Genomic DNA, 15,945 nt, shown 5'->3' with positions numbered 1-15,945 from the left:
TCAGACCCTGTATTGGAGATTGTGCTACTATTCGGCTAGCTTTTGAATGGGAAGGGCCATCTTTAATGGCTGCTGCTGTACAGCGGTGGGACTGAAGTCAAAGAAAAGACCTCCCCCTCACTATGCTGTGGTCTGACCAAATGTCTGCAGACCTCAGTGAACCGAAGAACCGGTTCTGGGAGAACGTCCATCCAATGAGCTGCTTCGTACCCCGATGGGTAAGGGGTGCACTTTGTTTTTATTTTAGTTCCCCGTTACTGTCTTCATCTTTGATTTTTGAGAAACATTTCACTTGAATCCTTGGATCAGATGCATCTCATGAATCTAAAACTATAAAACAGAGGAGCTTCGGATGCATCAGGAGGGGGCGGAGCACCAGCTGGAGGCTTCCTCTATAGACCACAGAACATCTGGAAACTGCTGCGAAGAAAAGAAGCAGGACTAAAGCTTTTTAAAAAATCCATAATTCTTGTTTATTAAAAATGTACAAATTCTATTTACAAAGAAACCAGGACAATATACAAGAGAAGGAGTCGAGTTTGGTGAGATAATAATATTCAGATCCTCTGCTGTGAGGCGCCGCTTTCTAATTCCAGTCACAGATCCGGCCTTCGGCGCCAAGCTGTCACCGTTTAGCTATGAAAACGCTACAGATCCTGGAACGTGTCCCTGTCTGAGCCGCAGTCCAAACACCGACACACCGGCTGATTTCCACCAACAGGCACTTAGTTAGATCTTATCCAGGACGGCTCAGCGGCAGCTTTTCACACCCTAAGGCAAACAGAAGTATGGCTTTACGAACAGTAATGAATGTTACACCCAGATGGTTCATGTCGCTTAAGCGATCAGGTTGAGGAACTTGTTCTCCTCTGCCAGCGCCGTCAGCAGTGAGCTCATGTCCCCGATGGCCATGTTCCCCGTTCCTGCCGGAACCGAGGGTAGCGTCACAGAGTTCCTGGGCGTGGTCAGGCGGGAGGAACCCGGCGAAAAGCCCAGCAGCAACCCTGGACTCAGGTTTCCTGACATCAGGCTGGAGTGATCCCCATCATCAAGCATGCTATCAAAGTCTATCTGAGCGTGCTCCACGGCGGCTGTCCCGTCTGCCTGGTTGTCTGCTGAGCCTGGAGCCGCTGAAGGCGAGCCAACCGACAGGGACACCTGGCAGTCCAGGTTCCCGTTGGGCTCCAGGACTTGGATCTGGCCCCTGTAGAACAGAGCATTGTCATCGGAATTGTAAGGAAGTCCTGAAGCTTTGGCTAGTTGGGAATCATCTGACGGCACCAGCGTTGGGCTGGACAGGTTTGGAGACTTTGGTTCTGCTGGTGGTCTTCGCTGGAGGTGGTTCTGAATCCCCGTTTGGAAGCCATTCTGGGTCCTGGTGTTACAGTTCTGCTGGTCCAACATCACAGCCGAAGCGTCACTGCTCTCCATTTTTATCTGGACTGGCTGGAACCGGCAGAGCTCCACGTCGTTGGGCTCCTCCTTGCAGTGCAGCGCCATGGTGCCGCAGGGCGAGTACGGGAGGTTACCGTTCCTGTCGTAGGAACCGGGGCTGAACCCAAACCGACAGCTGGCAGGTTCATTGAGGTTAGATTGCTGGAGGAGGACCGGTCCTGCTTCAGAGCTGAGCTGGACGCCTCTGTTGGACAAGGTTTGGACCATCTGTTGATGGGAGGTCACACTGTACGGTCCGACATTCTGGCTCTGCTGGACCACAGCTAGATTCCCATGTCCTTCTAGTCTGCAGTACTGCTGAGTGGCCCCCGGGAGTCCTGAGGAAAACCTGTTCCACTGTGGGTTAGCAGCGCCACTGTGGGGGGAGGATGAACCCATGTGTCGGTGCCGTCCTGGGCTCGGGTTCAGACCGTCCATCCCGCTCTGGCGGTACAGCTGCTGTGCGCTTGGAGCTCCTTGGACACCTTCCAGCCCGGATGAGTTTCCTCTGTAGCTTCGTGTTTCTGTGGTGATATTCTCTGAGATGCTCGGCGGCCGTTGGCTGTAGGGGTAGCAGTGACTGCCGCCTGTTTGGACGCATCCCTGCTGCGATAAGCGTCTGCGATCGGGCGGAGGATGGGGCTGCAGGGACACCCTTCTGTTTAGGGTGACCATGCTGTTGTACCGCTGCATCTGCGGCTGGCTGAGCGGATCTAAAGGTCTCACAGGTTCACTGGCTCGCCGGGGGACGTGGGACGGAACTTCGTGGGGGAAAATGCTTCGTTCCTGGTTGAACTGAGCGGATCTCAGGCTGTTTTTGGACGAGTGTTCACTGAAATCATGACATGATTGATCCAAGTATGGAAGCGGTGTAGGAGGAGCGCCTCCAGTTGCAGCAGCGTACTTTGCCTTTAGTCTGTAGTGCTGGGCTGGGGTCAGGCTCAGGGGACCGGGAAGGCCAAGCCCACCCCCTCCGGGGCCGCAGGCATTCCCCCCAAACTGGCTGGTCTGACTGGAACGGCGAGAAATATCCGCAGAGATGGGGTCATAGGAGCCGGCCGAGCTGATGTTTGTCAGGCGGTTGGCGCCAAACTGAGACGTCTGGCTGGAGCGTCTACTGGAGAAACCCGGGGAGATGCCCGAGGACCGCCGGCTGAGCGTGTAGACTGAGCTCAGGGTGCTGGAGGTGCTGTCACGGCGCTCGGAGAGGTTTGCCAACAGGGTTATCTTGTCAGAGCTCAGCAGACCTAAGCCAGAGCCCGGGAAGGAAGCGGGATCCTCACACATGGTCGAACTTTCCACCAGGGACCCTGTAGGCAGACAGAGAAATGACCCATTACTGATGGCGTACGATGTTCGTGTCAAAGAGTTAATTTAGAACTAGATTGGCTAGAAAGTTGAACATTTGGCTCTGGGAAAATGGGATCATTTAGCTGGTGTTTTATCTTTCTTATGATTGGTTGGTTGATCGATTACATCATAATGTACAAAAGGTAAGAGCGTCTGCCGCATCTCCAAACTCACCGCTGGTCGGTATGGGCGGCAGCGTAACGCCCCGATGGCCAGCGGGCGTTGGGTTGCTAGCCCACCAACATGAGTCCCTCACGGCCTTCAGTTTCTCCTTCTTCAGGTTCTCCAGGCACTGGCTGGTGCTCAGCTGCTTTCTTAGATGGAGGCCCACCGCTGCACCCCCACCGGAGGAGTCCTCGAATCCCAGCGAGTCCACGAACGGCAGGTCGTCCAGGGTGCTGAGGTCCCCCAGGCTTCCCCCGCTGTGCGCCGCCGTTTCTACTCCACTGTCATTGTTGGTGCCAAGCGGTGATGGTTCGCTGCTACACGATGACTGACCGCCAGGACTGGACTGATACATCTAGGGGGGGGGGAGGCAGGGAATTAGAGAGGCTGGAGGAAACGGGAACATCTTGTCCTAAAAACTGTTTTCCTTTTGCAAAACAACAGTGGAAGAGTGGGTAATGCGGCATGTTGAGGAGTGAATCACCCGGCCTTTTATCCTCCCCCGGCTTAATTGTAAATAATGAGTGTTTTCTGGGGTGGGAGTGGTGGGGGCTCCGCAGATTACAGGCTCTCTGAGTCTGTCTGTGAATTAAAAATGTCCAGGATGAAAGGAGCGGGGCAATCACCATGAGATGGTTAAAGCCAACCCTCCACGGCGAGGCTGGAAGCTTCTGGAGCTTCAAGGCCTCGCTTCGCTCTCAGGTTTTACTCTAACGCCGCTGATCTCATCGGCTCTGTTCTTTCTAAACACACATCTGCTTTTTTATTTGTGAGGTTTTTCATTTTCGGAGAACCAAGGCCGTCGTTAGCAGGAATTAGTAAACTTGGATGAGTGATGGATGGAAAAGACGACACTTTAACTTCCTGCTGCCCTAAAACACATTAAAAGCTCTTTATAAAAAAGAAATTCTTTATTTAAAATGAATTTCTGGGTGAAACACAGACCTTTATCAGCTGGATATAAAGGATTAGAAGAAAGAGACCTGTAGGAGGCAGGGACTTGGTCTGGTTAAAGGAGTCCTGACCCTCTTCTACATGGGAAACAATAACAATGCATGGATGATGTGAATATTTAGCTTTAATCCACATCAGTACTTTCTGCACAAAGTCAAACTGTTGCTTTGCACACAGAGACGCTAACAGAGGCGTTGCTAATTTCCTGGAGCAATCCGCCGCTGGGTCTGTCCTACACGGGATCGCAGCCATATAGGCATGAACAGTTGTTCTAGCAACAGTTATGGGTCTGATTCCAGTTCCCCTGAGCAAGGCAGTGAAAGTCCAAGCTTCCAACTGGAGACTAAAGGGCTGGTTATCCTCCTGCAGCATTGTGTCGCAGTTAGCTTGATGCAAGTATTTTTGATTTATGACCAATTTTGAAGCATGGTCTGCGCTACAGTAGCAGCCATTCAAAATGGCCTTTACCAGTCAAAAGCCACCGAATGGCAGCAATATCCCCTACAAGTTCCCACCGCTGGCCTTCTCCAGGGCAAGCATATTTACTCTGACTCCAACCTCTCACTGAATTACAAGGTCTGACCAGGAGATGGCGCTTCTCTTTAGGTCTTAATGTCCACAAATCAGGACAGAGTATTTTAGATGTTTAATAAGGAATCATAGGGGACTAGCCAAGGACCAGCCAAGGACCAGCAAAGAACCAGCCAAGAACCAGCCAAGGACCAGCCAAGGACCAGCAAAGAACCAGCCAAGGACCAGCCAAGGACCAGCCAAGAACCAGCCAAGGATCAGCAAAGAACTAGCCAAGGTCTAGCAAAGAACTAGCCAAGGACCAGCAAAGAACCAGCCAAGGACCAGCCAAGGATCAGCAAAGAACTAGCCAAGGACTAGCAAAGAACCAGCCAAGGACTATCAAAGAACCAGCCAAGGACTATCAAAGAACCAGCCAAGGACTAGCAAATAACTAGCCAAGGACCAGCAAAGAACCAGCCAAGGACCAGCCAAGGACTAGTAAAGAACTAGCCAAGGACTAGCAAATAACTAGCCAAGGACCAGCAAAGAACCAGCCAAGGACCAGCAAAGAACTAGCCAAGGACCAGCAAAGAACCAGCCAAGGACCAGCCAAGGATCAGCAAAGAACTAGCCAAGGTCTAGCAAAGAACTAGCCAAGGACCAGCCAAGGATCAGCAAAGAACTAGCCAAGGACTAGCAAAGAACCAGCCAAGGACTATCAAAGAACCAGCCAAGGACTAGCAAATAACTAGCCAAGGACCAGCAAAGAACCAGCCAAGGACCAGCCAAGGACTAGTAAAGAACTAGCCAAGGACTAGCAAATAACTAGCCAAGGACCAGCAAAGAACCAGCCAAGGACCAGCCAAGGACTAGTAAAGAACTAGCCAAGGACTAGTAAAGAACTAGCCAAGGACCAGTAAAGAACTAGCCAAGGACCAGCAAAGAACTAGCCAAGGACCAGCAAAGAACCAGCCAAGGACTAGCAAAGAACCCATCAAGAAAAGTGGGGAAATTTTGAATGGCTAATACTATATGTTATTCCATGCCAGAACACAAGAGGGACAACCACCAACTAGCTAGGACTGTGGGTGTCCGTGTGTCAGTCTGACCAGTTTGTTCGGCGTCTACAACCCTTCATCCAACGCCGGACGAAACACGGTTCACCCGTGAGTGTTCCCCAAAGACTGGCCGCGCTGTGTGTTTTGGCTTTGGGTGCAAACCAACAGAGAAACTAGCGTCCTGCACGGTGTCCGGGATAGTGTCTGAGGTGTGCCAAAACATCGAGATCCTGGATCCGATTGGCTGACATGTTGGTAGAGATGGAGGCGGCTCAGGATAGAGCTGGTCCTTGACTCCTGGAATTTAAAGGTGAAGATCCCAGGACACACTTATGGCTTCCTAGAGGGTCTCTAACTGCCTCTGGGTTTGGGAACACCAGGAGAACGTTCCTAGACCAGATACCCTGGTGACCCAGACTAAGACGACCAACTGAGTGTTGATGGAGTGATTTCTGAGTGAAATGTGTTAAATATGGGATGAAATGGTCATGATGATGTGGATCTATAGGTTAGCTCACCTTAGTAAAGTCTGTCCAGTAGGAAAGGATGGAAGGAGAAAGAGATGGAAACCATCAAGCAGAGAATCAAAGAAACAAACTGCATGCTGGTTTAGTAAACTGCATCGGTTTGCGGAACAAAGAGTTGATTCAAATCGAATCGAATATCTCAGACCATTTGTTCTCACCACTGAGTTTTCCGTCTTGATGGATTTAACGTGCAGGTAGTCCTCCGGGACTCTGGGGGAGCCGTTCTCTGACAGCTTGTCCTCCCTGTGGAGCTGACCGCCTTTCTCGTTCTCTCCGTTCTCCCTGGGCACTGGCGGCCTGGGCGGCGGGTCGCCGCGTTGCTTCTTGGTGATGTGGGCCTCTGGGCCATGAACCGTTTTCACGTGCTTCCTGAGCGAGCTGGGGTCCGTGTAGCGTTTGGTACAGCCCGGGATCTTGCAAACGTACGGTTTCTGTTGGTACAGATGGAAAACAGAGACGCTGACACACTTCTTTAGTGGCTTCAGTTACCTGAGAGTCAACCGGATGAGTCAGCAGGAAAATACTTGATTATATAATCCTACTGAAGTAATCATAGCCTCGTGAGACCGTCCTGATCTCGCGAGCTTTCAAGGTTTCACTCGCAGATCAGTCTGGAGACTCTCCGTTAAAGAAAATTTGGAGCCGTTCACCAAACGAACGTCCAATCAGCGTTGGCTTTGAGGCAGGTTGAGGTGTGACGCAACGAGAAGCGCCACAGTTCAGTCTAAAGAACATGGCGGCTTCAGCCGATGAAACTAGCGTTAGCGTGGCTATCGTGCAAGTTTTATGGGAATTACAGAGTATTTCTTCACTGAAAGAAGAGCAAAACACTGCTCTGGAGGCTTTTCTCAGAGGAAAAGATGTTTTTGCTCTTCTCCCGACTGGTTTCAGCAAGAGTTTGATCTATCAATTGGCTCCTCTTCGTCGTCGCTCTGTTAGTACGTCATATGCTTCGTTCTGATTGGTTTATTTGGCCCGTCTATCACCAACATAGGCCAATAAGCTAACCAGTATTTTCGCCCCTTCCCAAAATTACTTCAACTGAAGGTTTCCAGATGGATATGTGGAGCAAATCCATCTGGCGGGGTCAGGTTAAAGTAATCATTGTTCACAGGTCAAACATAGCCTGAACAAATGTGGCTGTTTGGAAAAACAAAACAATCAGCAGAAACTCCCCGTATCTGCAGAGATCGGAGGTGAAAGTGTGATGAATTGGTCTAATGCTACGTTAAGACCGCAAGTGATGGAAGTAGCAAAGAACGTTTTACTGCGTCATTTTTGATCCTCATTAAGGTCAGCCGTCCAGTAAAGTGAGTCCAGATGCTTCTGCTGCTCCTGTGTTCAATGCAGAGAGCAGCCTTGCTATATTAGCTGTGATCAGCGGGTAACTGGGAATCCCCAGCAGCAGCTGCCTCAGACCTGGACGCCCTTGGGGGTTTTCCCCTACTGTTCGCAGCTGGAAGGAGATGTTAGCGATTTTTTAATGTACGTAATCCAAACTGCAGGCACCAATATAATAAAAGCCAACATATTCTGCCGGCAGGTTTCTAGATTTTAAGTTAATTTAGGCGTTAATAAACTGTTTCAGAGGAGTGATCATAGCCCTCTGCATCAGCAGTGCTGCGTCTGACTCCCTGCCAGCTCCCAGATCAGCTTCTCTCATTGGTGGATGTGGCGTCAAACGCCTCAGATGCGTCAAGATGGGCCGCTCCCACTGCTCTAGACGCGCTGCAGGACCTTTTGATGCGCATCAACCATCGACTTTGCATGTAAACCAGCTGCTTTTGCTGCTTCCATCGCGTTCGGTCTGAACGTAGCATTACTTTGCAGCCATAGGACTGTGGCGCATGCTCTGCTTTTGCACCTAAAACCAAAGTATTACAGCTAATCTGTTCGGTAGCAGCAGACTGACCCAGACTGGGGAAGAAAACGAGGTAACTGAAAGGCCTCATCAACGTCCAGGAAGTAATCAACAATGTTGCTCTGCTGGTATCGTTAGTAGCGATGGGGTGGATGGTTCTTTATCATTAAACATTTGGATAAATCATCCAGATTAGATTTTTTTACCCAAAACCAAGAAATAATCGATGTGCTGAAAATCAGTTTGATTCTCGACCAAATTTGGAAGATTTTATTAATAATGTTGGATTTGTGAAGCGACAGCTGCAGGTAGAGAGCAGAACGGGCGCTGATGCATTGTGGGACGTTATCTATAGGCGTACTCTGGGAGAATTAATACTGATGATGTCACTGAGAGCTGACAGATGTGAACTCTAACTGTGGTTCTGATCCGAACTTTCAGGTCATACGGATGAACAGCATTTCCTGAACTTCAGCTCCTCTGGAAGAAATTAGGAATTCTGTGTGAACTCAAACCGCCTTTACCTCGTTGGAGTGAGTCCGGTTCTGGTGCTTGGCTCGATCTGACGCATTGGAGAACGCCTTATTGCATCCCTCGTGCTCGCAGACATACGGTTTCTCCCCGGTGTGAGAGCGCAGGTGGGTCTTCAGGTTCTCCAGGCGGGAGTAGGCCTTGGAGCAGCCCTCGAACTGCAGGGGAAGGAGGAGCCGGTTAAATCCGGTTCTGCCGTTAAATATTCAAGGTTCGGATGAAGGAAACATTTTTAGACCCGTTTGATGGAGGGGAACCAGCAGAATGTTTATCTGGTCTGTTTTTCATGTTTTCTCTGCGGGAACAATGAGGCGAGGGATCGGCAAGACCAAAGATCAGACATGAATCCGTTCGCCCATTTCTTCCCTTTTCATCCAACAAACAACAAACAACAACTGCTGTTTAAATAATTGACATTATTTTCTGGGAGAAGGATTAAATATTCTGTTTTCCAGCCTCTTTATTTACCTCGTTAGGCGTCCGCCATGATTCCAGAGGCCAATTACCTCTGGCTTCATGTTTGTTCTGCTCTTAAAAAACATCCACTATAAAAAAAGAGACGTTTTAAAATACTGACTTCCTGTCAAATTCAGACACATTTATGTAGAAATCTGCTTCCAATATGATCGGATCCTTTTGGTTCCAGCCTAAAAGATGTTTTTTTTTTTAGTAAACTAAAAATGATTCAAACTGAAAATGTTTTCTAAAATTATAGGAAAATCAATTCTTTTACTTTTCATTAATTTTTTTCTGCATGATTAATTGGCAACCTGAAGATGATCAAATAAACCAGGTTGCCATGGTTACGTCACAAGTGGGACTCCAACTAAAGATTATCTTGCAAATAGTTTAATCTGTGGATTATTGTTTCAATTATTAATCACACAGCCAAAGGTTCCTTAAAGGAGACTTTTTACTAAATTAAATCAGATGAAATAAAAAAATTTCCACTTGAGGAGTTCTGGATAGAGCGGACTGACGGACAAGAACTTATTTTTAATCTTAAAAGAAAAACATTTATATATTTTTTACAATCTTGGTCTAATTCCTGCTCTAAGTTACAACGGAGTATCAGGGCCAGGCTAGAGAGTTTTTTTTTCTATTTCAGCAATAAAGTCTTAATATTACGAGAATAAAGTCGTAAAATTGCAAAAAGAAAGTCATAAAATTACGAGAATAAAGTCGGAAAATGACGAGAATAAAGTCGGAATATGACGAGAATAAAGTCGTAACATGACGAGAATAACGTCGGAAAATGACGAGAATAAAGTCGGAAAATGACGAGAATAAAGTCGGAATATGACGAGAATAAAGTCGTAACATGACGAGAATAAAGTCGGAATATGACGAGAATAAAGTCGTAACATGACGAGAATAAAGTCGGAAAATGATGAGAATAAAGTCGGAAAATGACGAGAATAAAGTCGGAAAATGACGAGAATAAAGTCTTAACATGACGAGAATAAAGTCTTAACATGACGAGAATAAAGTCGGAAAATGACGAGAATAAAGTCGGAAAATGACGAGAATAAAGTCGTAACATGACGAGAATAAAGTCGTAACATGACAAGAATAAAGTCGGAAAATGACGAGAATAAAGTCGGAAAATGACGAGAATAAAGTCGGAAAATGACGAGAATAAAGTCGGAAAATGACGAGAATAAAATCGGAAAATTACGAGAATAAAGTCGGAAAATGACGAGAATAAAGTCGCAACATGACGAGAATAAAGTCGCAACATGACGAGAATAAAGTCGCAACATGACGAGAATAAAGTCGTATCATGACGAGCATAAAGTCTTAAAATGACGAGAATAAAGTCTTAAAATGACGAGAATAAAGTCGGAAAATGACGAGAATAAAGTCGGAAAATGACGAGAATAAAGTCATAACGTTACTAGAGTAATGTCAGGGTTCCTGTGTGTGAGTGCGAGTGATGCGTCCCTTCCAGAAAGGATCTTTGGGGAGAACCTGGGTAGCCTATTTGCTAGCCTTATTGGTTTGTCAGCTAAAGGCGCGTTTCAGAACCTTTTTACTCCAGTTAGCGATTAACTAAATTAGTTCAGTCTTTCAATAATCAATTAGTCATGATAAATAGTTTCAGCCTTATACACGAGGATAAAATGGATTGATGCCCAGTTGTAATAAAAATGCAGGGGGGGGGGGGGGGTTCAGCCATGCTGTTTATTAGCTTTAAACCCCATGTTGGAGTTTCTAGCAGGATTTAAGGCACTGATCCCCCCCCAGGGACTCGTTGGGGGCTCGTCCGGGAGTAATCAGCTACCCACCGTGCACTTGTGCGGCTTCTCCCCGGTGTGCCGGCGCATGTGAACCACCAGCATGTACTGAGCTTTGAAGGGCTTCTGCTCCCGCGAACAGTCGTCCCAGCGGCACACGAACTCCTTCTTCTCTCCGTGGATGTGGTCGTTATTGATGTGCTGAGGGACACAAAGTCAGGAAGAAATGAGGACTTCTCATGTTGCTCTGTATCAGATCAGTCCTGCTAATTAAAAACTCTCCTTTGCTAAAATCTGACGGCGTAGAAAGTTTGGAGCTTTTATTGGGAACTTCTGTTGCTCAGAGTTTCTTTAACTTTTCTCAAATAAATCAAAGTTAACATCAAATCCAAAATTCAATTCTATCCAGTTTATTTCTATAGCTCCCATTCACATCATGTCATCTCAGGTCACTTTCCAGTTCACCAGATCATCCAGTCAGATTGATTCAAAGTTTTCTATCTAAGGAAAACCAGCTGATTGCATCGACTCATTGACTCTTCAGCAATCCCTCACACTAAGCATGCTTGTAGCGACAGTGGAGAGGAAAAACTCCCTTTGAACAGGAAGAAACCTCCAGCAGAACCTGGTTCCTTTATGCAGGAATTCATTAGAGGATACATTTGAAACGATTTGGACCAATCAGAGCCTGGAGTCAACTGAGAATGGAAAAACTAATTATACATGAATCTAACCTCTTTAGTCTAGTTTTATTTTTCTAAAAATTAAAACCAATAAAAAAATGTAAACAATTGATCTAGATGTGAAATAAATCAGATAGTTCCTTTAAAAATCCTTTTAAACATGCTGGATTTTATATATCATAGTGCAGCTGCTGTCAACTTGCATTCCTGGTGTTATAGGAACAATCTGGAAGTGTTGTTAGTTTCTTCACCCTGTTTGAGGCGAAGGTTTCAGAATAACGATGCTATCCCTTTAAGAGAGGTCAGAGCTCTGATGGAGAACAAGAACAATAAGATGTTTTCTGATGATTTGAGAATAAATATAAAAGCAGAACTGGAGTTTCTCTAAAGTCATCAGGGAGGCTTTCCAGCAAAGATCAGAGGCGGATCATCGAGTGATTAGAGACGTTCTAATATTTGATTTGTTCTGATCTTTAGCCCTTTATAGGGAAAGTTAGTGTTTTTGATCCATTGCATACCCCTAATTCTTTTCTTTTTCGACAATAAGGTCTTAATATTACGAGAATAAAGTCATATAATTATGAGAACAAAGTCATAAAGTTACGAGAATAAAGCTGTAACATTACTAGAGTAATGTCAGGGTTCCTGTGTGTCAGTGAGTGCGAGTGATGCATCTCTGCATTAGAGGATCTTTGGGGGGAACCTGGGTCGCCTATAAAGGTGAAGATAATCTTTCTCATCAGAGTGCTGAGCTTTAAAGATCAGCAGAGCGTCACTCAGTGCTGGTTTCTCGTGTTGTTGATGTTGTTTCATAGCTTTCTAGTCTTTTGCTTCCTTCCAGTATTTTCACTGATCTTTATTGGTGTTTGTTTGCTTTTTTTGTATTTTTGCCTCTTTTCCCCTTGGACTTTCATCAATCATCGATAACTCATCTGTGCATTTGGCTCCTCAAAACCTCCCAACCTGACAAATAAAGTAATAAAATTAAGAGAATAAAGTTAACATTTATATTTAGGTTTATAAATTAAAAATGTAAGTGCCAGTATCAGCATTAATGCCTCTAAGGCAGGGGTCTGCAACCTTTCATATCCAAGGAGTCATTTTGCTTCGAGTACAACCAAGTCCAAGTTTTTTAGAGCCGCAAAATATAACATGACTTAAAAAAAAATAAATATATATATTTTTTTATTAGCTGGTAAAGGAAATTTATGTATTTTTAGCTTGTAAAATAATATTAAAACACATAATTTCCACCCTAATTCAAAGAAAGATGCTCTAAAAACATATTTCTGGTTATTTTAATATCATTCTTTTCCATCTTATTAAAATAAAAAAAGCTTTTAATGCTGGTATTTATTAGAGTATATTATTTAGCTCTTTATATACATCTTAAGAGCCGCCGGAGAGGATCCAAGGAGCCACATGTGGCTCTGGAGCCGCAGGTTGCAAACCTCTGCTGTAAGGTGATGTTGTACCCAAAACAAAATTGTTTTTTGTTGGATTCCAGTAACACTAATGGCTTAAAATTTTGATTTTAAGTATTTCACTGAGTGCCCTGTACATAGTTAATCACCAACTTTAAGGCTATGCTTAAAACTTTCCTTTTTGATAGAGCTTCTAGTTAGAGTGGCTCAGGTTATCCTGATCTATCTCTATAGTTCTGCTGCTATAGGCTTAGACTGCTGGAGGACATAGGGACCCCTTTTTCATCATTCTGCTTCATTCTATCTCTATTCTCCCACTCTGCAGAATCTGTTATGTTGCCTTTTGTATCTATGCTTCTTTTTCTATGTCTGCTTCTGTCTCCTTGAACCCCAGTGGGCCTCAGCAGATGGTCGCTCACACTGAGCCTGGTTCTGCTGGAGGTTTCTTCCTGTTCAAAGGGAGTTTTTCCTCTCCACTGTCGCTACAAGCATGCTTAGTGTGAGGGATTGCTGAAGAGTCAATGAGTCGATGCAATCAGCTGGTTTTCCTTAGATAGAAAACTTTGAATCAATCTGACTGGATGATCTGGTGAACTGGAAAGTGACCTGAGATGACATGATGGGAATTGGAGCTATAGAAATAAACTGAATAGATTTGAATTAACTTGGATGTTTAGAGATGGAAGGATCCTCAGTAGAAGCAGATGAGAAAAACATCAAATTCTTCTTATTTTGTAATTATTAAACTGAAGAAGGAGAGAAAGGAATCTGATGGCTGCTTCTCTGCGGCCCCCCGGGGCCCCCATAATCCCCCTCACTCTGCTGCTTCTTTTCTCTCTCTGCTTCAGTGAAGCTGAGGAATGCTGCAGAGCTCTCACTATGATGGGAAAACGCTCCTTCTCTCCTCCCTAGAACATGCATGGACCTACATGCACCAGCTGCTCCTGGCTGTCGTACTCCTTGCTGCAGCCCTCCCAGTGACAGTTGGTTTCATAAACGGCCTCGGGCTCCTGCTTGCACTCGTCCCGGTCCGTGTCCTCCTTCAGGTCGTGCACGGCGCCGTAACGGTTCTGCAAAAAAAAAAGGAAGGCCCAGCATGTGTTAAAGATTTCCCTGAAGCAGAGGAGCCGCCACCTTCAGCCGTGAGCTGCAGGCTCCTCTAAATTACAGATTGAGCTGGAAGCATCTCTGCGGCGCTCCAGGGAAGGTTAAACCTTTGTTTGGATCATGCAAATAAACACACTGGGACTTTAGTTTAGGACTGCAAGCGCTTTATAATTTGGCGACGCGATGCAAATAAACCAAACGCAGAAATCTTGCAACTGAGGTTCTGCAAGACGGACGGAGGCTGCAGCAAAGTCCTGCAGACATTTTAAGGTTTTTATTTCTCTGGCAAACAGGAAAAAAAAACAACTTTATTAGAGGCGTTCAGAGGAACAACAGCTGTTTCTAAACAAGTTTAATAAACTATTAAAATATTTAAATAATGCATTTTTTTCCCTCTGAAAGGAAAAAAACCAAACAGGTTTTTATAAACTGAATAAATCATTTAAAGCAGTTTAAATTGTGACGGTATTTAATAACCAGACATCTTCAATAGACTGTAATAAAATCTTTACTAAAAGTCTAACATTTTTAAACATTTTCTTCTATTAAAAAAACTTTAAAATTCTTCTCGGATAATGAAGAAAATTGTTTTTTTTTCTCTGGTTTTGGTGCAAAAATGTAACTTTTTTTAACTTTCTAAAAAAAGAAACGGTCTCTATTGTTTCTTTCCTTTTTTTTTAAAATCCTGTCCGCAGTGTCTGAACACGGCGGCGCAGTTTGTCCCATTAGGGTTCCCGTACGGCTCCTCTGCAGCTACACACGGGAACACAATGTGCTGACGGCGGCGTGTTTGTTTCTGCCCCACACACGCTCCCCTCTTCATCAATTCTGGTGGCCCCCAGACGACTGCGCTCGGCGCCGTCCCCATGCATCACCACCAAAGCTGCCTCGCTGCCGGAGAGCGGCCGCAAATTTGTCAAAAGAAGAAGAAAAAGTCTCCTCAGATGACAATAAAGCCGGGCCAATATTTCATGGAAATGAAGTGCTCTGGCACAGTTTACCGGGGGGGGGGTGTAAACAAATGGATGCAAAGCTCTTATCATGTGAAGTTTTTTCTTATCGGAGACCAGCTCTACATGGAGGTCACCAAAGGCTGTGGCTCCTGGGGGCCAGGTGCCGCAGAGGATCAGCGCCGTCCTAAACGCCGTCTAAAGGTAAACCTGGCGACGCCGCCCAGAGGATTGACCAATAGGGGAGTTCTCTCCTTCCTACCGGTGACTGCGGAGATCCCGGCTTCAGTCCGTCCAGCTCCGCCTTCACTTTAGAGCGTTTGCTGATGGGATCCACCGAGCTGCTGACGGCAGAATCTCCTCCGTGGTTCTGAGAAGAGAAAACGCAAGAAAATCCATTTTTAAAGAAGAGACAGGAGGAACGGGCGTTCTGTCAGGAGGTCTGCTGGGGGGCAGAGTTCCAATCCCACCACTTCCACCAACTTACCTGGAAATATCAATATATAAATATCAAGAATAAAGTCATAAAATTACCAGAATAAAGTCGTAAAATTACCAGAATAAAGTCGTAACTTTGCGAGAATAAAGTCGTAACTTTGCGAGAATAAAGTCGTGAAATTACGACAATAAAGTCGTAAAATTGCGACAAAGTCGTAACATTGCGAGAATAAAGTCGTAACATTGCGAGAATAAGTAAGTCGTAACATTGCGAGAATAAGTCTTAACATTGCGAGAATAAGTGGTAACATTGCGAGAATAAGTGAGTCATAACATTGCAAGAATAAGTCGTAACATTGCAAGAATAAAGTCGTAACATTGCGAGGATAAGTCGTAACATTGCGAGAATAAGTAAGTTGTAACATTGCGAGAATAAGTCGTAACATTTTGAGAATGTCGTAAAATTACGAGAATGAAGTTGTAAAATTGCGAGAAGAAAGTCGTAACATTGCGAGAATAAAGTCGTAAAAATTGTGACAAAGTCGTAACATTATGACAGTAAAGTCGTAAAATAACGAGAATGAAGTCGTAAAATGACGAGAATGAAGTCGTAAAATGACGAGAATAAAGTCGTAAAATGACGAGAATAAAGTCGTAAAATGACGAGAATAAAGTCGTAAAATGACGAGAATAAAGTCGTCAAATGACGAGAA

The 15,945-nt window shown here is 45.4% G+C and overlaps 1 protein-coding gene across 1 annotated transcript in view; it reads right to left on the bottom strand.

Annotated features, from left to right (window-relative positions):
- Positions 1–448: 448 nt before the first annotated feature.
- Positions 449–15,945, bottom strand: part of LOC119771615 (zinc finger protein GLI2-like) — a 77,959-nt gene continuing 62,462 nt past the window's right edge. The window contains exons 8-14 of the mRNA XM_038267708.1: positions 15,057–15,164; positions 13,667–13,807; positions 10,682–10,831; positions 8,387–8,551; positions 6,160–6,432; positions 2,959–3,304; positions 449–2,744 (exon numbers count right to left, since the gene is read on the bottom strand). Of these exons, the coding sequence (XP_038123636.1) occupies positions 838–2,744; positions 2,959–3,304; positions 6,160–6,432; positions 8,387–8,551; positions 10,682–10,831; positions 13,667–13,807; positions 15,057–15,164 (3,090 nt within the window). The 3' untranslated portion in view covers positions 449–837. The remainder of the gene's footprint in view (positions 2,745–2,958; positions 3,305–6,159; positions 6,433–8,386; positions 8,552–10,681; positions 10,832–13,666; positions 13,808–15,056; positions 15,165–15,945) is intronic.

Source organism: Cyprinodon tularosa, unplaced genomic scaffold, assembly GCF_016077235.1.
Source record: "Cyprinodon tularosa strain WSP-4 unplaced genomic scaffold, ASM1607723v1 ctg681, whole genome shotgun sequence".
In the NCBI taxonomy this organism is placed as follows: domain Eukaryota; kingdom Metazoa; phylum Chordata; class Actinopteri; order Cyprinodontiformes; family Cyprinodontidae; genus Cyprinodon; species Cyprinodon tularosa.
Note: the sequence above shows the minus strand (reverse complement) of the source record. Positions and strands in the feature narration are given on the sequence as shown.